Here is a 19,992-nt window from a genome sequence, read left to right as displayed (position 1 = left end):
CATACAATGTGCATAAATCCTGAAGCCAGAATACTAAACTGCACAACGAAGGGCATGTGAGAATTCGGATGTACTTGGAATCACATTACTGTTGTACGATCCATGTCAGATGTTTCACTTTTAGTTTACATGATAAATGTCCAGTAAATCCCAATCCATACTGTTTGTTTCCAGTTTTGTAAGAGAAGCTAAGTGCCTGTTGCACATACAAGTGTCGGATGGTCCTGCAGTGTGCGAATGACACGGCTAACATGTTTAGTCCTATGGAAAAGTGTTACTGTACAATTGAAACTGTGGCTCGTTGTTCCATCCTCAGAAAGATACAGGGCTGAGCACACAGTGTTATGGTTAAAACCTACCTTCCTAGTTTGTGATCCAAGCATACTCGGTGCCTGTTTTTGTATCTGGTCTGGTGAGTATTGCTGTCTGTACAATGTTTGTCTGGGGATCCAGTCAGGCTGTGTGCGCCTTCCGGTATTCATCATAGTCCACTGCCCTGTATCAATTCCTCCCCATCCTACCCCAGACAAGGTCTGAATCTCCTTGTAGGAGAGTAGGGTCTGCAATCCTATGATCACCCAGATTTTTTACTTTTGTTTCACTGGTTTACGACTTTCTCTGGCTGTGGGCCTGCCAATCAGACCCACAGCCTGGCTGTTCTCTCTCTAAATTGCAACATGCACCCTAGGTGCATTTACCAATTGGTACTGGGCCACCTTATCAGACCCTGTAACTCAGGGCATAGGTGTACCCAGGGCCTACCAGGGGCTGAAGCATGTATTATGCCACCCCTGGCTGGCCTCCTAAATTTGACACAACTGGCTGCATGACAGCTGGGGCAAAGTCGTGTAATCACCCTTTGCTATAGATATAGTATACCTATATCTAACCCTAAAATGGACACACAGATTCCTATCAGTCACTCCTATGGCAGGCCTTAACAATTCTGAAGGCAGAGTGCTTGGAATCGTGTGAGATGGTGCTCTGGCATGAGCTGAGCCTGTCTGCAGCTTGCGGAATCAAGTCCCAATAGCTGTTCCATGATATCGCATACCATATACTCTTAAGTGCATTATAATCCTCGCGGTTAAATGCTATCTTTGGTATTGCTTTATCAAAACATGTCGAGTAAGGTGTCATACGAATTGGAATACTAACCCCTCGCCAATTCTGGTGACGGGGTTAGCATTCCACCCTTCTAGAGGGACACGACATGTATGTAACTGTGAACCCCGGTTAAAGTTAAACGAAGCCTCAGCTCCACAAAATGGATGCTGCCACCACAGACACGAGTCTGACCCCCTGCAGCTGGGAGTCCTTCCAGCGAGGGGAGCCTGGACAAAGGGTTTCCTGTCAGGGGCGGTGCTAGCACCGTCCCAGACATGGTTTTGTGTATCCTGGGTAGGCAGGGCTTTACAGGAAGGTGACTGCTGAGTGGCACCCCGGTGCTCACTACGCATAGGCCGGTCAGAACCAGTTCCAGGGGCACACCAGCCCCTGGCCTGGGGAAAGTCCGGCATGGCAGAGGGGTGTAACCACCCCCCTCCTAGTCCCACCCATAGGCAGGACCTAGTCACCGGGTCAGCCCCCTTTTTTAGTATAAAGATAGGAGCGGGCCCCCTGTTCAAATTAGATCATCTTTGGAATCAAGACACGACTTTCTGCGAAAGGACATCAAGATTTCTTCTTCAAGATTCTCCCTTGTGGCTAAGGAGTAGTCACCCTGCATCCGCAGGCACCATCCTAAGAACACTGCGGTCTGCTGCAAGTCCTTCTTCACGAATCCGACGACCCAGCTCGACGAGACCCGGCTTCCCTGGCACCTCTGACCTCTACTCACCTCTACAGCAAAGCTGAGAACCGTGAGTGCGACGAGACCTCGAGGGACCGACGATCGCCAAGACTGCACGACTTCTTTGCAACAAGCCCACCGTGTGCTCCACTGGTGAGTGCTTTGGGGTCCGAGAAGCCCCAAATCTGAGCAGCTCCAGCACCGAAGATCAGCCCTCCAGCATCTCCACGATCTGCGTGGGGCCCTTCTGCTTTTGCCTGCCCACCGCGCTGTGTGGCTACTAGCCGGCTGGCTTGAGGCCTTCTTCACGACGCCCGACGACATCACTGCTGCTGGTCTGGTTGCTCCAGACTGGCCCTTGCTTCCTTCTTCAAGAGAGGCACCCCGGACCCTCCTGGTCCACTCCAGACGCCATTTTAGGTCCACCGCGTGGGCTTGAATTTGCCAAGACTTGTTGCCCCAATCCTGGGTCCAGCGACGTCGACAGCATCAACCATCGTGGGACAGCTCGCACCTCCATCCTGGTCGCCGACAACGCCTCCTGGTCCGTGGACTGCAGAGCCCAGCGTCGCCCACTCACCTGGTCGAGGTGATTTCGCCCGGTGCCATCCTGGTGCCCACACAATCACTGGCTAGTGATTAAGAACTTGGTCCCCTCTGCTTTCAGGTGTCATCCATCTTCGATCCAGGCTTGGATCACTTCGAACAATCTTCACTGGTCGCCTGCCAGCAACTTCTTTCTTCAGGCTCCTGGTTCGTCAACGAGGATTCCCGACGTCTTTTCAGACCTATGCAGCTGCAGCCCCTGGGCTAGGTAACTTCGGCATTTCGGTGCCCCAGCATAGCCTCACTATCCAAGGGTCCAGATCCACTTTCGTTTTTGACCTACCTAGTCGGGTTCGCCCGAGAACACTAACTTTGCTTTTACTAGCCTCCATAGACTTTGTCCCGCATCCCGCGTGAGAGTGCACACTCTGCACCCGAGTCCCCTAGGCCTCCTACTAGTAATCTGAAGGTTCAGTAACGTAGTCCTAGCGATTCCAAAGCCTATTAGTCAAGTACTTACCTGCTAGTAATTTCGCATTCCACTTTCAGAGTATATGGTTTTCCGTGCCCCTCGGGCATTTGTATATACTGTGCTAACTTAAGTATTTTCGTAAGAGTTTTGTTTTGTGCTTAGTACCCTGTCCTCATAAAGAGTACAGGGCTGTTGTGATTTTAATAAATACACTGTTTATTTTCATAACACTTGTGGGGTGTCCTTTCACTGGGTGTTCAAGGGGTATATGTGTGGTATAACAGCTGGCTTAACACGCCCTCTCGAGTCTTTAGCCTTAGACTGCTCGTATCCACGCTACTAGGATAGCTGGTCTATAAGGTTGACTTACAACCAATCATCAATAAGGGTTGCTGGACTGATACATAGTGTTCACTAGAATAGTGAGCACTGCATATCAGGCCACCTTCTCACATTGGTGAGCAGCGGTTGGGATTTGAGCTTGCTGTTGTTCTACCACACGTATCCTAAGAATATCTTGTTGAAAGATCACATAAGTACTGTTAGTACATATAACTAAGCTTAGAATACTCTGAGTTCTACTGAACCAGCTGTTGCAGCTCCTCAAGGCTTAGCACACCTTGGCTGCAACTCCTAGCAAGGGATCAGTAGGCAAACACATAGTGTAGGTAGGTGCATCACTTACACCACACTAGAAACAGTATGTCAGACAAAGGAGGAAACTCTGAGTCTCCCCTTGTGTCAGTGGACCCTCCACAGGTCCTCCCTTCCAGATATACTGTGCTTAGCTTCCATGAGTTACGACAAGTGTGTACCTCTAGGAAGATTAAGCAGGGGTCTAACCCCACAACTTCCTTTCTGATTGGTCTCTTAGAGACTTATGATGCCAGAAAAGCTGAGAAACTTCTTAGCTCTTCTAATCCAGATGGAGGTATGCCTCCCCTTGAGGGAACCAGAGGAGACCCTGACCTAATCCACCTCTCAGCTGAGACTGAAGAGGGGGAGGAGGATGAGGATCCCTCTGGGGATGAGGCAGACAAGGGACAGGTAGAAGTCAGCAGACTAACCAGGTCCAACTTAAGCAAACATGACAGTGGTACTGGGGGATCCCTGGGGCCACTCTCAGGTCAGCTTAACATTGGGAATGGACGAGCCAGATCTCTATCAAGAGGCTCTGGCAGATCCCTTCAAACCAATGGCTCTCACAACTCTTCTCAAAGAGGGATGACTTCCCCTCAGAGGAGAGTGTATGAAGCTAAAGAAAGGGCAGCCAATCTGAGGATTGAAAGGGAAGAACTTGCCCTGGCCAAAGAGAGGCTTGCCTTTGCTAGAGAGCAACAGTTAAGTGGGGTAGTCCCCACTGGTGGCAGCATTGTACCTAGCAATAGGGAAAGGAGTTTTGATACAAAACACCTGGGTAAGATAGTGCCCCCCTTTAAACTAGGGGATGACATCCATAAATGGATTACTGCTTTGGAGAGGGCCTGCACTGTGCAAGGTGTTCCCCAGAGTCAGTGGGCAGCTATCGTGTGGCTCTCCTTTGAAGGTAAAGGAAGAGACAAGCTCCTCACTACCAGAGTGGAGGATGCTAACAATTACCAAATCTTGAAAAACACACTGATTGATGGGTTTGGCCTAACCACTGAGCAGTACAGGTTGCTGTTCAGGGATACCCAGAAAACTCAGTCTCAAGATTGGTCTGACTTTGTAGATTGTGCCACTAAGGCTTTGGAGGGCTGGTTGCTGGGCAGTAAGGTTACTGATTATACAGGATTGTACAATTTGATCATGAGAGAACAAATTTTAAACAATTGTCAGAACCAGTTGTTGCATCAGCATCTTGTTGACTCAGATCTGACCTCTCCCCAAGAATTGGGAAAGAAGGCAGACAGATGGGTCAGAACAAGAGTTAAACAGAACCAGGGCCAGAATCAAGGTGGTCAGAAGAAAGCAGACCAGAAGGGTAAAGATTCTAAGGGGGAACAAAATGACCAGAAGTCTTCGACAGGTCCCCAACAACCCAAAGAGGGTGGGGGTCAGGCTCCCCAGAAGAAGAAAAACCAAGAAGGCCAATCTAAAAGGTGGTGCCAATACTGCAAAAGTAAAACTCACTGGTTTAGTGAGTGCACCAAGAAAGGAGGAGGGCAGACTCCTGCCACTGCAGCCCCTAAGGCACCTGTGCCCCCTAGTACAGTCAGCAGTGGTAGTGCACCTCCCAAGGGTTTAGTAGGGTTAACCCTGGGTTCTGAGGGGAGTGACAACTTCGTTGGCACACTCACTCAGGCTGTCCTTGTTTGTACATGGGATGTGGATATGTCCCCTGATATAAGTCCCAATACTTTGGGCAAATACAGACAGACACCTTTCATTAATGGAAAAATGGCTCAGGCCTATAGGGACACTTGTGCCAGTGTCACCATGGTGACACCTAACTTTGTGGACCCTGGACAGATCATGCCAGGTACAGATTTCCTGGTGACCAATGCAAGCAATGTCACTACCAATCACAGTATGGCAATTGTAGCTTTCTCCTGGGGAGGGGTAACTGGCCAAAAGAAGGTTGTAGTTAGTTCAGACCTCCCAGTGGATTGTTTGTTGGGCAATGATTTGGAGTCATCACAATGGTCAGAAGTGGAGCAGAGGACTCACATGGAAATGTTAGGCTTGCCAGCACATGTGTTTGCTGTGACCAGGTCACAGGTCAGGAAATGCCCCACTGAACAGGTGCTTGATCCTGGAACAATGGACCAGACACCTCCCAAGAAGAAGAGCAGTAGGGTTAAGGCTGTGCCTTCCCCCTTGCCCCAGTTTGAGGATCAAGTCTCAGAGGAGGCTGACCTACAGGAATTGAGGGAAACTGAGCCCAGAGAGTTTGAACTTGATCAAGTTGAATTCTTGGGTTCAGGGGGACCCTCAAGGGAAGACCTGGGGAAGGACCAGTTAGACTGCCCTTCTCTTGAACCCCTCAGACAGCAGGCTGCTGCTGAGGCTGCTGGGAACGCCACAGGTACCCACAAGGTATACTGGGAAGATGGACTCCTGTACACTGAGTCAAGAGACCCCAAGCCTGGCATGACCAGGAGGCTGGTTGTACCCTTGTCTCAGAGAGGTTTCCTCCTTACCTTGGCCCATGAGATTCCCTTAGCAGGTCACTTAGGCCAGACAAAGACTTGGGACAGGCTTGTCTCACACTTTCACTGGCCTCACATGAATGGAGAGGACTGGCTCAGGGGTTAGAGGCGGCAGACCCAGAAGCTGTGATCGGCCCTGGACCAGGGTTCAATTCCCTGCCTCGGCGGGTCTTGGGCTCAAAAATTCCACGGACTCGATAATTCTCGCTCCGGTGCCTTCTCGACTCACGGGTTCACACTCTGCGACTCTGGGCAATAGCTTGCTTAATCTCCACAACGGCCCCTCGCGGCGGGATGCCTGGCTTTCACCTTGTGGATACCCTGCCAGGGTTATCTCACAGGGGAATACCAGGACGGGTTCCCTAAGCAAGCGCCGGGAAACCCTTTGTGGGTAGCTGTGCGCTATATAAGCTCAAATACATTTACATTTACATTTACATGAATGAGGATACCAAGGAGTTTTGTCGCTCCTGTGTCACTTGCCAAGCCAGTGGTAAGTCAGGTGGCACAACAAAGGCCCCCCTTATACCAATGCCTGTGGTGGGGGTACCCTTTGAAAGAGTGGGGATTGACATTGTTGGTCCAATGGAACCCCAGACAGCATCAGGGCACAAGTTTATACTGGTGGTAGTGGATCATGCCACCAGTGGTAGTGGATCATGCCACCAGGTATCCTGAAGCTATTCCACTTAGGACCACTACAGCACCTGTAGTGGCAAGGGCCCTAGTTGGAGTGTTCTCCAGAGTGGGCTTCCCTAAGGAGGTTGTCTCTGACAGAGGTGCAAACTTCATGTCAAGCTACTTAACTGCTATGTGGAAGGAATGTGGTGTCAACTACAAGTTCACTACACCCTATCATCCACAATGCAATGGGCTTGTTGAAAGGTTCAACAGGACCCTAAAAGGGATGATTCATGGACTACCTGAAAAGCTCAGGCGTAGATGGGATGTCCTGATACCCTGCCTTCTGTTTGCTTACAGAGAGGTCCCACAAAAGGGGGTTGGCTACAGCCCTTTTGAACTTTTGTATGGGCATCCTGTGAGAGGCCCCCTGTGTTTGGTGAAGGAAGGATGGGAGAGACCTCTCAAAAAGCCTGCAACCAGCATAGTGGACTATGTACTTGGTCTCCGCTCCAGGATGGCTGAGTATATGGAGAAGGCATCTGAAAACCTTAAGGCCAGTCAAGAACTTCAAAAAGCTTGGCATGACCAAAAGGCTGTCCTGACTGTTTATCAGCCTGGACAGAAGGTGTGGGTGTTGGAGCCAGTGGCCCCAGCAGCACTCAAAGACAAATGGTCTGGGCCCCACACAATTCTTGAGCAAAAGGGAGAGGTCACCTACCTGGTGGACCTTGGAACTCCCAGGAGCCCCCACAGGGTGCTCCATGTCAACAGGCTCAAAGCATATGTCGACAGGAAGGACATGAGCTTGCTCATGGCCATAGATGAGGGACAGGAGGAAGAGAGTGACCCTCTCCCAGACCTGCTCACTCAGAATCCTGATGATGGGTCAGTAGATGGTGTTGTCTTTTGTGGCAGCCTCTCTGAGCATCAACAGAAAGACTGTAAACAGGTTCTTCAGTCTTTCAGACATATGTTTTCTCTGACACCCAGTCAGACCAATTGGTGTACCCATGAGGTTGACACTGGTGACAGCCTGCCAGTCAAGAGTAAAATCTACAGGCAGCCTGATCATGTTAGAGACTGCATAAAAACTGAAGTGCAGAAAATGTTGGAGTTGGGAGTCATTGAACCCTCAGATAGCCCTTGGGCTAGTCCAGTAGTTCTAGTGCCAAAACCTCACACCCAGGGTGGTAAGAGAGAGATGAGGTTCTGCGTAGACTACAGGGGTCTCAATGCAGTCACTAAGACTGATGCCCACCCAATACCAAGGGCAGATGAACTTATAGATAGATTGGCTTCTGCCAACTACTTAAGTACATTTGACCTGACAGCTGGGTATTGGCAGATCAGGTTAGCTGAGGATGCCAAGCCCAAGACAGCATTTTCAACCCCTGGTGGACATTATCAATTTGTGGTAATGCCCTTTGGTCTGAAAAATGCACCTGCCACCTTCCAAAGGTTGGTGAATCAAGTCCTCACTGGGCTGGATGACTTCTGTGCAGCATATCTAGATGATATTGCTGTCTTTAGCTCCACCTGGGAGGATCACCTGGTCCACCTGAGGAAAGTGTTAGAGGCTCTGCAAGCAGCAGGCCTCACTATCAAGGCCACTAAGTGCCAGATAGGGCAGACACAGGTTGTATACCTGGGCCACCTTGTAGGTGGAGGCCAGGTTCAGCCACTGGAGAGCAAAATACAGTCAATCAGGGACTGGGCTCCTCCAACCACCCAGACTCAGGTTCGAGCTTTCTTGGGCCTGACTGGTTACTACAGAAAGTTTGTCAGGAACTATGGATCAATTGTGACTCCATTAAATGAACTGACAAGTAAGAAAATGCCAAAAAAGGTTCAGTGGACAGCAGGCTGTCAAAAAGCATTCGATGACCTAAAGCAGGCCATGTGCACAGCACCTATCCTTAAGAGTCCAGACTACTCCAAACCATTCATTGTCCAAACAGATGCTTCTGAGTTGGGTGTGGGAGCTGTTCTATCTCAACTGAATTTTGATGGTCAAGACCAGCCCATTGCTTTTATAAGCAGAAGGCTGACCCCCAGAGAGAAGAATTGGTCAGCTATTGAGAGGGAGGCCTTTGCTGTGGTTTGGGCCCTGAAGAAGCTGAGGCCATACTTGTTTGGCACTCACTTCAAGATTCAGACCGACCATAAGCCCCTCTTGTGGCTAAATCAGATGAAGGGTGAAAACCCCAAACTGCTTAGGTGGTCCATTTCCCTACAGGGGATGGACTTTACAGTGGAACATAGACCTGGTACTGATCATGGCAATGCCGATGGGCTCTCCAGATATTTCCACTTAGAACAAGAAGACTCACCTGGTCAAGGTTAGCTTATTGTCCCAAAGTTTTGGGGGGGGTCATGTAGGAGAGTAGGGTCTGCAATCCTATGATCACCCAGATTTTTTGCTTTTGTTTCACTGGTTTACGACTTTCTCTGGCTGTGGGCCTGCCAATCAGACCCACAGCCTGGCTGTTCTCTCTCTAAATTGCAACATGTACCCTAGGTGCATTTACCAATTGGTACTGGGCCACCTTATCAGACCCTGTAACTCAGGGCATAGGTGTACCCAGGGCCTACCAGGGGCTGAAGCATGTATTATGCCACCCCTGGCTGGCCTCCTAAATTTGACACAACTGGCTGCATGACAGCTGGGGCAAAGTCGTGTAATCACCCTTTGCTATAGATATAGTATACCTATATCTAACCCTAAAATGGACACACAGATTCCTATCAGTCACTCCTATGGCAGGCCTTAACAATCCTGAAGGCAGAGTGCTTGGAATCGTGTGAGATGGTGCTCTGGCATGAGCTGAGCCTGTCTGCAGCTTGCGGAATCAAGTCCCAATAGCTGTTCCATGATATCGCATACCATATACTCTTAAGTGCATTATAATCCTCGCGGTTAAATGCTATCTTTGGTATTGCTTTATCAAAACATGTCGAGTAAGGTGTCATACGAATTGGAATACTAACCCCTCGCCAATTCTGGCGACGGGGTTAGCATTCCACCCTTCTAGAGGGACACGACATTTTTGTAACTGTGAACCCCGGTTAAAGTTAAACGAAGCCTCAGCTCCACAAAATGGATGCTGCCACCACAGACACGAGTCTGACCCCCTGCAGCTGGGAGTCCTTCCAGCGAGGGGAGCCTGGACAAAAGGGTTTCCTGTTAGGGGCGGTGCTAGCACCGTCCCAGACATGGTTTTGTGTATCCTGGGTAGGCAGGGCTTTACAGGAAGGTGACTGCTGAGTGGCACCCCGGTGCTCACTACGCATAGGCCGGTCAGAACCAGTTCCAGGGGCACACCAGCCCCTGGCCTGGGGAAAGTCCGGCATGGCAGAGGGGTGTAACCACCCCCCTCCTAGTCCCACCCATAGGCAGGACCTAGTCACCGGGTCAGCCCCCTTTTTTAGTATAAAGATAGGAGCGGGCCCCCTGTTCAAATTAGATCATCTTTGGAATCAAGACACGACTTTCTGCGAAAGGACATCAAGATTTCTTCTTCAAGATTCTCCCTTGTGGCTAAGGAGTAGTCACCCTGCATCCGCAGGCACCATCCTAAGAACACTGCGGTCTGCTGCAAGTCCTTCTTCACGAATCCGACGACCCAGCTCGACGAGACCCGGCTTCCCTGGCACCTCTGACCTCTACTCACCTCTACAGCAAAGCTGAGAACCGTGAGTGCGACGAGACCTCGAGGGACCGACGATCGCCAAGACTGCACGACTTCTTTGCAACAAGCCCACCGTGTGCTCCACTGGTGAGTGCTTTGGGGTCCGAGAAGCCCCAAATCTGAGCAGCTCCAGCACCGAAGATCAGCCCTCCAGCATCTCCACGATCTGCGTGGGGCCCTTCTGCTTTTGCCTGCCCACCGCGCTGTGTGGCTACTAGCCGGCTGGCTTGAGGCCTTCTTCACGACGCCCGACGACATCACTGCTGCTGGTCTGGTTCCTCCAGACTGGCCCTTGCTTCCTTCTTCAAGAGAGGCACCCCGGACCCTCCTGGTCCACTCCAGACGCCATTTTAGGTCCACCGCGTGGGCTTGAATTTGCAAAGACTTGTTGCCCCAATCCTGGGTCCAGCGACGTCGACAGCATCAACCATCGTGGGACAGCTTGCACCTCCATCCTGGTCGCCGACAACGCCTCCTGGTCCGTGAGACTGCAGAGCCCAGCGTCGCCCACTCACCTGGTCGAGGTGACTTCGCCCGGTGCCATCCTGGTGCCCACACAATCACTGGCTAGTGATTAAGAACTTGGTCCCCTCTGCTTTCAGGTGTCATCCATCTTCGATCCAGGCTTGGATCACTTCGAGCAATCTTCACTGGTCGCCTGCCAGCAACTTCTTTCTTCAGGCTCCTGGTTCGTCAACAAGGATTCCCAACGTCTTTTCAGACCTATGCAGCTGCAGCCCCTGGGCTAGGTAACTTCGGCATTTCGGTGCCCCAGCATAGCCTCACTATCCAAGGGTCCAGATCCACTTTCGTTTTTGACCTACCTAGTCGGGTTCGCCCGAGAACACTAACTTTGCTTTTACTAGCCTCCATAGACTTTGTCCCGCATCCCGCGTGAGAGTGCACACTCTGCACCCGAGTCCCCTAGGCCTCCTACTAGTAATCTGAAGGTTCAGTAACGTAGTCCTAGCGATTCCAAAGCCTATTAGTCAAGTACTTACCTGCTAGTAATTTCGCATTCCACTTTCAGAGTATATGGTTTTCCGTGCCCCTCGGGCATTTGTATATACTGTGCTAACTTAAGTATTTTCGTAAGAGTTTTGTTTTGTGCTTAGTACCCTGTCCTCATAAAGAGTACAGGGCTGTTGTGATTTTAATAAATACACTGTTTATTTTCATAACACTTGTGTGGTGTCCTTTCACTTGGTGTTCAAGGGGTATATGCGTGATATAACAGCTGGCTTAACACGCCCTCTCGAGTCTTTAGCCTTAGACTGCTCGTATCCACGCTACTAGGATAGCTGGTCTATAAGGTTGACTTACAACCAATCATCAATAAGGGTTGCTGGACTGATACATAGTGTTCACTAGAATAGTGAGCACTGCATATCAGGCCACCTTCTCACACTCCTCTTCTCTGGTGGCTGCTGTGTTGCTAATCACCAGATCTTCTGCATTCAAGCAGCCATGAGCAGTGTCGAGACCTCCTCTTGAGGCTGAGATGGGTGTGACGTCAGGTACTCCATGCTCGTATGCCATGTTCTCCCTTGCTGAGGCATATCTTTAGGATCATACCTTGATACAAGGAAGGGTTTGCCCTGTGATCGATCCAATGTTGTTCTGGGAGGAGAATTTGTCGGGCGGCATTCTTGACCACTGTGGTGCATCCTTGTTAGGTGGCAAGTATGTATTGTTGGGCAATAATTGGCCATACAGTTATGGAGTATTCATCACTACACGGATTCATTAAACATAGTAAATTTCCATTGTCATTTCTCAACACATAAATGTGAGTTTCAGGAGTACTTGCAGGACACCTGGGAGGTAAGTATGTGTCGAGGGGCTCAGACGATCACTGCCCTTCTGTGGAACGACATTTGGTGGCCCCCCGCCCTCAGAACCCCACCCACCCCCACGGACCACGCACACAACCTGGGAATCATCCTGGACTCCGAGCTCAAAATGGACCGACAGATCAACTCAGTCTCGTCCTCCTGCTACCACACCCTCCGCCTCCTATGTTAAGACCTTCAAATTGATCCCCCTTGAACACAGAAAGACTGTCCCTCACGCCCTGGTCACCAGCAGACTGGACTACGGCAACGCACTCTAACCCGGAATAAACAAAAACCTCACCCACAAGCTACAGAACATCCAGAACGCCACTGCAAGACTGGTCCTCAACCTTCCAAAACACTGAAACATCTCCCAGCACCTGCGCACACAGCACTGGCTTCCCATCGAGGCAAGAGTCACCTTCAAGATGCTCACCCACACACGCAAGGCCCTCCACGACACCGGACCAGCTTACCTGAACAGGGGACTCAATTTCCACACACCCCAAAGGACCCTACGATCAGCCCAGCACTCCTACGCCGTGGTCACTCGCACCAGAAAAACCAGATTGGGAGGCCGCTCCTTCTCCTTCCTCGTAGCCAGGGCCTGGAACGACATTCCGCTCCACCTCAGACAGAAAGTGTCACTTCCCATCTTCGTAAGAAACCTCAAAACCGGGCTCTTCGACGGACCCCCTCCTTGATGGACTGGAGCCTGCAACCCCCAGCGCCTTGATACCCTCACGGGTAAGTAGTTGCGCTTAATAAACGCCTGAATGATTGATTGATAGCCGTGTCTTATTGAAGATCCACAACAACTCACCTAGTAGAATTGTGGCACACCTTAGTGCAAATCGGGCTTTTTTTAGAATGCCTCAGGTTATTGTTCCGTAAAGTACCCGAGGCAAGCAACAGAATATGGTCAGAAAGCCCTTTGGGGAGAATTTGACTTAATAAGCACAAAGGAAACCTTCTAAAAGAAACCCCCTAGCGGGATGTGACTAAGGGGACAACAACTTTAACCAATAGGAAGAGGTAAGGGCTTGTTTTCTTAGTTAGAGCTTTGTGGCCTCACGTTAAGTGCAGTAGAGAATGACTCAAGACGGCCACAGGCTGTGATGGAGCTGCTCTAGGTTGGCAATGACCAAAGTGTGAAGGCAGGACAGAACTGAGGAGCTAAAGAGAGTAGGCAAAAGCTAAGAAGCTAAAGAGAGCAGGCAAAAGCTAAGGAGCTAAACACAGCTGGCAGAAGCTAAAGAGGGCAGTCAGAAGCTACGCAGCTAAAGAGCAGGCAGATGCTAAGCAGCTATTTATTTATTTATTTATTTAAGAAGCTTATAAAGCGCACAGCTACCCCCAGAGGGGGTGTCCCGGCGCTAACTGATTACATGCTAAGAGAGGAATATAGCTTAAAGAGTAGTAAACAGCCAAGTTTTGAGTTTGCGTTGGAACAAAGCTAAAGAGAGCAGGCAGAAGCTAAGCAGCTAAAGAGCAGGCAGGAGCTAAAGAGAGCAGGCTGAAGCTAAGGAGCTAAAGAGCAGGCAGAAGCTAAGGAGCTCACTAGAGCAGGCAGAAGGTAAGGAGCTAAAGAGGCTAAAGAGAGAAGGCAGAAGCTAATGAGCCAAAGAGCAGGCAGAAGCTAAGGAGCTAAAGAAAGCAGGCAGAAGCTAATGAACTAAAGAGAGCAGGCAGAAGCTAAGGAGCTCAAGAGAGCGGGCAGGAGGCAAGGAGCTTAAGAGATCAGGCAGAAGCTAATGAGCTAAAGAGAGCAGGTAGAAGCTAAGGAGCTACAGACAACAGGCAGAAGCTAAGGAGCTTAAGGGAGCAGGCAGCAGGTAAACAGCTAAAGAGCAGGTAGAAGATAATGAGATAAAGAGCAGTCCGAAGCTAAGAAGCTAAAGAGAGCAGGCAGAAGCTAAGCAGCTATAGAGCAGGCAGAAGATAAGGAGCTAAAGAGAGCAGGCAGAAGATAAGCAGCTAAAGAGCAGGCAGAAGATAAGGAACTAATGAGAGCGGGCAGAAGATAAGGAGCTAAAGAAAGCAAGCAGACACTAAGGAGCTCAAGAGAACAAGCAAAAGCTAAGGAGTTTAAGCGAGCAGGCTGGGTATACACCTGTTACAACGCATTCGTTACTCCGCACTACCATTACAACGCGACTTTTACAACGCATACCATTACAACGCATTGCGCTGGGGGGCGCTCTAGGATAGGGAATAAGTATAATTTACTATCCAACACCTTCCCTAGGGTCCACGGGGACTGGAGTTAGAATAGTAAATTATACTTACCACTATCCAGCACCTCAAAGCGCTATGCGTTGTAATGGTATGCGTTGTAATGGTCGCGTTGTAACGGTAGGTAGTTGTAATAGTATGCGTTGTAACATGGTACATCCGCAGGCTGAAGCTAAGGAGCTAAAGAGAGCAGGCAGAAGCTAATGAGCTAAAGAGCAGGCAGAAGCTAACGAGCTAAAGAGAGCAGGCAGACGATAAGAGCTAAAGAACTGGCAGAAGATAAGGAGCTACAGAGAGCAGGCAGAGATATGGATCTAAAGAGAGCTGGCAAACGCTAAGCAGCTAAAGAACAGGCAGAAGATAAGAAGCTAAAGAGAGCAAGCGGAAGCTAAGGAGATAAAGAGAGAAGGTGGAAGCTAAGGAGCTAAAGAGAACAGACGGGAACTAAGGAGCTAAAGAGATCAGGCAAGAACTAAAGAGCTAAAGAGAGGAGGCAGAAGCTGAGCAGACAGAAGCTAAAGGGCTAAAGAAAGCAGACAGAAGCCAAGCAGCTAAAGAGCAGGCAGAAGCTAATGAGATAAAGAACAGGCAGAATCTAAGGAGCTAAAGAGAGCAGGCAGAAGCTAAGGAGGTAAAGAGAGCAGGCGGAGCTAAGGAGCTAAAGAGAGCAGACAGAAGCTAAGGAGGTAAAGACAGCAGGCTCAGAGACACTGCGGCACGGTTTGTGGGTCCCTATAGAGACTCTCTATAGCGGACGCCTCAAACCTCACTCATTGCTGGCTGTGAATCTCACACCTTGGAGCTTCGCCTCACTCTTTGCCAGTCCCACTCACTGACTGATGCTAATGCAATTGTAGTTTGATCCAAATCCCTAAACTTCTGCACCCGTGGACTCCGGGGCTGTGACCAGGCCTCTGAGAGGGGCAAGCGGCCACAGTCCCATCCCTCCCTTGAGGCCCCTGGACAAAACCCCATATACCTGTGATCTAGTCTAAATCTGAGCTATCAGAAGACATCTGGCGGTCTCCAGCTGCTCTCTTACCAGAATCACAGGTGTGTTCGGTGGTTGGGGGTTGGTGGCAATGGGTCTCATTTAAGCCCAAGAACAAAGAGTTCATGTGCTAGTTATTTAGAGATGCAGACCTCGTTTAATCCTCATAGCTCGTCAATACCAGGTTTACGGTTTTAGGACTTCAGAATATTCATGTGACACAAGGAAAGTTCAAGCTGGCCAGCATTTCAATGTTAAGCCCCCTCACTCCCCCGCCCCCGCCCTCCGAGGCCCAGGCAACATTTTATGGACGAAAGGCGCGTTAAACTCGATAGCTAAATCAGCCGGATCTTACCCGTGGGGGGCACTTCAAAGATGCAGCTCAGAGCTGGTGCGAACATCCTGTGTGTGCTCTGCACAAGATCACACTGTGCTTCTTTTACGCAGTAACTGGGCTGTCCTTAAAAACTCCAGCTAGCACGAGCTCATGAGGGTCGCTAACGCCGATTCAAGCCTCAAACCTATCTGAAATGTATACAATCGCAGTCACTCTTGAAAACACATCATGGTGACCCACAACCTCTATACAGAACTCTTCAACCCCCCTCCACCCCCCCCCCAGGTGTCCGGTGACCTGGAGGCAAATGCTTAGGGTCCAGTGTTTAGAAATGAGGGGACGGGTGCGCTGCACTGTGTGCTTTTTCATGAAGTCAATATAACCGATGACAAAATCACGTTTTGCTCCACCGTTAATTCAACTCAAGTCAACGTAGGTAAGGTTTGGGATACATCTCTAAAAATAATTGAGTTAGGTTAGGCATTCAATGCTAGTGCTAGATCTATTGGCTTTGCCAACGCTTGTTTTGTTTTCTCATACCTTTTGTAAAGCTTTGTTAGTAGAGGAGCTGTCAAGTCCTTGCCACTGTTAAAAACATGACTAAGATCAAAAATACGTTTTGGTGTCAAAAAGCACACGCTGTCATAGCAGCCTCTCTGGCATTAAGGGAACTATTGTTGTGTGCACGCGCTCACTGTGAAGGAACAGCAGCCTGTCACTCACGGTGAGGTCAGCCAATCCCCATGCTTGCCCCATCCTGTGCGCTGCTGCAGGAGGCGGAAGAGAAATGTAAATGCCACAACAACAGAACAATGGATGAAAGGGACTGGCTGAAAGTCCCTTTAGGAAAGTATATCTTATATACCAATTTAGTAAAATTAAAAGGTCTTCTTGGCTGTGCCAAACCTAACAATGGGGTGACTGATGGTTCACACTTCTAATCATATTGTTGTAATTTGCCAATTGCACGTAACCCCTCTAGGACAGTGGACATCATGGTGGTGAGTGACAGTCAATGACCCACAAGAACCAATTACACTGGCCCAAAATCGGTGCTCAGCCCAACAAAGCACTAAGCACGTGGCATTATCCTGCAACAGCTGTCTGCTCCCCGCCTAGGGTCACAGGCGGGGAGGGGGTGCGCATCTGCTCCCCTCTCTCCACACTGCAGCCCCCCTCACACAAATAAAGGGCACATTTTGGAAGGGAAGACTCCTCCGTGCCTCTCTGAAACCGAGCACTTTAAATGGAAATAAAGAAGCGCAGGCACCCACGAGCCACAGTACCTCTTAGCTCCTGGTAAAGAAGTCTCATTAAATGTGTTGCAGCAGGGCTGAGAAGTGCAGGTACTCTCCCTTACAAATGAAAGACGTGCAGGTACTCAGTACCGGACAGCACCTGCCCATTTAAAGCACTGTATGAAGCCAATCCCTGCAGTAGGTGGAGGGCAACATCCCTCTAAACGTTAGAGGCTTCTCAGGAAAAGCAAGGAGCTGCCCATGCCTCACCCCCACATCCCCCCTCCCTGGCCACAAATAACACCACTAATGATCCCTTGAATAATATTTTTTATTTAGTTAGTGCACACTACAAATCGAATTTTCTGTTGGGGGCTGCACAGGAGATGCTATTATTAGCCGCCTTAATGGCACTCATTTTATCAGGCTTGAAATGAAAGGTTGCTTTGGCTTGTTCATGTTTCACATCTGATGCCAGCAGATCACCTCCAGATTCTCTGCAGATGCCACTGCCCCCCCTGAGCTTCAGATCCAGTGAAATCCCCAATCCAATATACCACCAGGGAATATATATATTTTTGGGGGGGTTTTGCGGTTTTATATAGCGCAAACTCAACCCGAACGTATTAGAGCGCATTACATAACCACCAGTTACATTACAGATGCACACATTCAGTTTTGGTAGGCACAGTGAGATTACGTGTTTGCCCAGAATCACAGGGTGTTGCGCCAAAGCTGAGACTGAAACCTGGCTCCCCAGCTCCAAAGTCAGCAGCTCTGCCCGTTAGGCCACACCGGCTCCCATATTTTAATGCTAAGAGCAGATTTAAATTTGTAGGGACACAACTAAGGGGTCTCATTCCCCTGTCCATCAGAACATGAGAAGAGAATTGAGAGCATAAAGCTTTGCAACAAATCCCACTTCACCCCAAGTCCATCCAGTGGACCTTAGCAGGTGAATAACTACCTGGCAGAGGCACCAGACACCGGATAATAACAGAGTTGGCGACTTCTGCATTATGTTTGCTGGGTGATGACCCTTAGTGCCACCCACCAATTTCACCTCTACGCGCCCTTACCATTTTAAACTTTAGGTCATACAAAAGCAATTGTCCCACCCTCACTCACCATTCCTCGCCACTGCCATCTGGTCCTCAGAGTCAGCCGTTGGGATGCAAAGCTCGTTCCCCGGTGGAAATTGACTGCAGTTGAACATCTCTGGCCAGGGGAAGCCGAAGGCCGCCATGACCGGCAGGCACCCATCCCGCACCTCCTCGCAGAGCATTCTGCAGGGGAAGACGGGCATGTCCAGCTCGCTGATGCAGACCGGTGCGAAGAGAGAGCACAGGAACTTCTTGGTGTCTTTGTGGCATTGCTTGGAGAGCAGGGGCACCCAGGAGCCTGCCTGCTGGCTGGCCTCCTTCAGGGTGTCGTGGCCGAGGAGGTTGGGCAGCCTCATCTCGCTGTACCCCACGCCGAGGCACAGATTCATGCTGCTGGGAATGGCCTTGCAGCTGGTCTTTCTGGTGCTGAGCTGGGTCAGGATGAAAGGGAACATGTGGGCCGGTGCCACCATGGTGCCCAGAACCATGAACGAGAGGGAAGTAAGTAGAGCCATCATGAGATGATTCTGGTGCCTCTACAGTCAACAGTGCCCAATCAAGCAATGGGCCCAGAATGGACAGGTATCCACAAGTCACCACTCCAAGTGCCTTCAAAATAAAATGTGTTCCTGGTCAATGCCAGTTTTATGTAGACTCAGAAACTTGACAGCTGGCAGGGTCCCTAAATCAATACTTGCTTTTCTCCTCTGGAGGTCGACACGAGATCCTCACTGGTTCCAGGCCAGATGGCTCAAGTTGCACCTGTCGCCCTATCGTTCCTTCCAACATGCAGAGAGGACTCCCCTACTCCAAGCATGGGACTGATCTTGGTAGAATCCACCGCACCATTCACCGCCTTCTTCAGCACCTCTTCTTTTCCACTTTTACTCAACACGATGTAAGTAAAGCTAAGTGGATAGTTTGATATTGCCTTCAACTTGTCGCGATCCTAGGTGTAACGGCACATTAGCTTCTCATCCAATACTACACACACTGTCAACCGCTGACCGGCTTAAGTTAGGGGCTGCTGTCCATCTTAGATAAGTCTCCACAAAAAAAGTGTGAGGCAATTTTTGGCTTTTTTCTCTTCTTGCTGTCTTCAAAATATTCTCAAATGATGTTTCTTTCTTGCTGTCTCCAAAACCTCCTCCAATAACTTTTTTTTAGCTTTAAAAATAGTTTCTTCTTTTTGTCCTCTCTCTCCAAACTCACCTCAAATTGTGCCTTTATATCAGCTTCATAAGATTTAAAGACAGATGTATTTCTTTTGTCGCTGCCTCGCCCTCGACAGTCCCTTAATTTCGTTTTTTGGCCAAAATGTTGAGTTCGACTCCTTGGAAAGCCCCTTCCTGTGCTCTGCACCTGGTCCCGGCAGCCTGAGGTGGCCACGGGCTACCTCGCCTGGGGCTCGGCTGAGGTATGAGGTTTTCAGAGACAGGCTCCCCCCTGTGCTCGGCTCCAGCTGCGGGAGGGGCAGGGCATGGCTCGCGGCCCACAGCTGGGCCCTGGGGGCTCTCACGGGCCGGGAATCAGCTATTCAGCAACTTTCAGGCCTCTTCAGTCCAGCCGGAGTTGCGACAGCCCCGTGGCTCGTCTCTCTTGGCATTCCCCCCGCATATTCCGAAAAATAAGCGTGTTGTTCGGGGTCGGGGGGGGGGCTCCCTGGGGGCCGGCGCGAGAGGCGGGCCTGGCCCAGGCTGCACGCGCACCTGGCCGCCGCCGCGCCAGGGCCCGGATGTTTGTGCTGCGCAGTTGTTTAGGCTACGAGGGGGCGCGTGTTGCGGCATGGAGGCGCAGCTCTGGGAGGCTTACCAGCAGGAATCCCGGGCTTATGAGGGGCTGTAAACCCGGGGTGTAATTGCACCTCTCCCATAGAGCTGTCCCACAGCCCCGAACCACCCCCACCAGCCAGCAGCTGAAAAGCAGCCTGCGATTCTGCTGAAAACACGCATATCTTCGACTCCGAGCCCGCCGCCTTACTATATATCTATCTATATAT

General features: G+C 50.2%; 1 protein-coding gene across 2 annotated transcripts in view; it reads right to left on the bottom strand.

Moving 5' to 3' along the window:
- Positions 1 to 19,743, bottom strand: part of LOC147693557 (secreted frizzled-related protein 2-like) — a 51,171-nt gene extending 31,428 nt beyond the window's left edge. The window contains exon 1 of one of the 2 annotated variants that reach the window (XR_015299260.1): positions 18,019 to 19,743. Coding sequence is in view for 1 of the 2 variants with exons in the window: in XM_086933775.1 (XP_086789901.1) it covers positions 18,019 to 18,511 (493 nt within the window). In the remaining variant the exon portion in view is untranslated. The remainder of the gene's footprint in view (positions 1 to 18,018) is intronic. The other variant, XM_086933775.1, reaches the window with a different exon arrangement.
- Between the last annotated feature and the right edge of the window lie 249 nt (positions 19,744 to 19,992).

The sequence above is a fragment of the Lissotriton vulgaris genome, chromosome 8 (genome assembly GCF_964263255.1).
Source record: "Lissotriton vulgaris chromosome 8, aLisVul1.2, whole genome shotgun sequence".
In the NCBI taxonomy this organism is placed as follows: Eukaryota; Metazoa; Chordata; class Amphibia; order Caudata; family Salamandridae; genus Lissotriton; species Lissotriton vulgaris.
The sequence above is the reverse complement of the archived record's forward strand: the minus strand, read 5'-3'. Positions and strand labels throughout refer to the sequence as shown.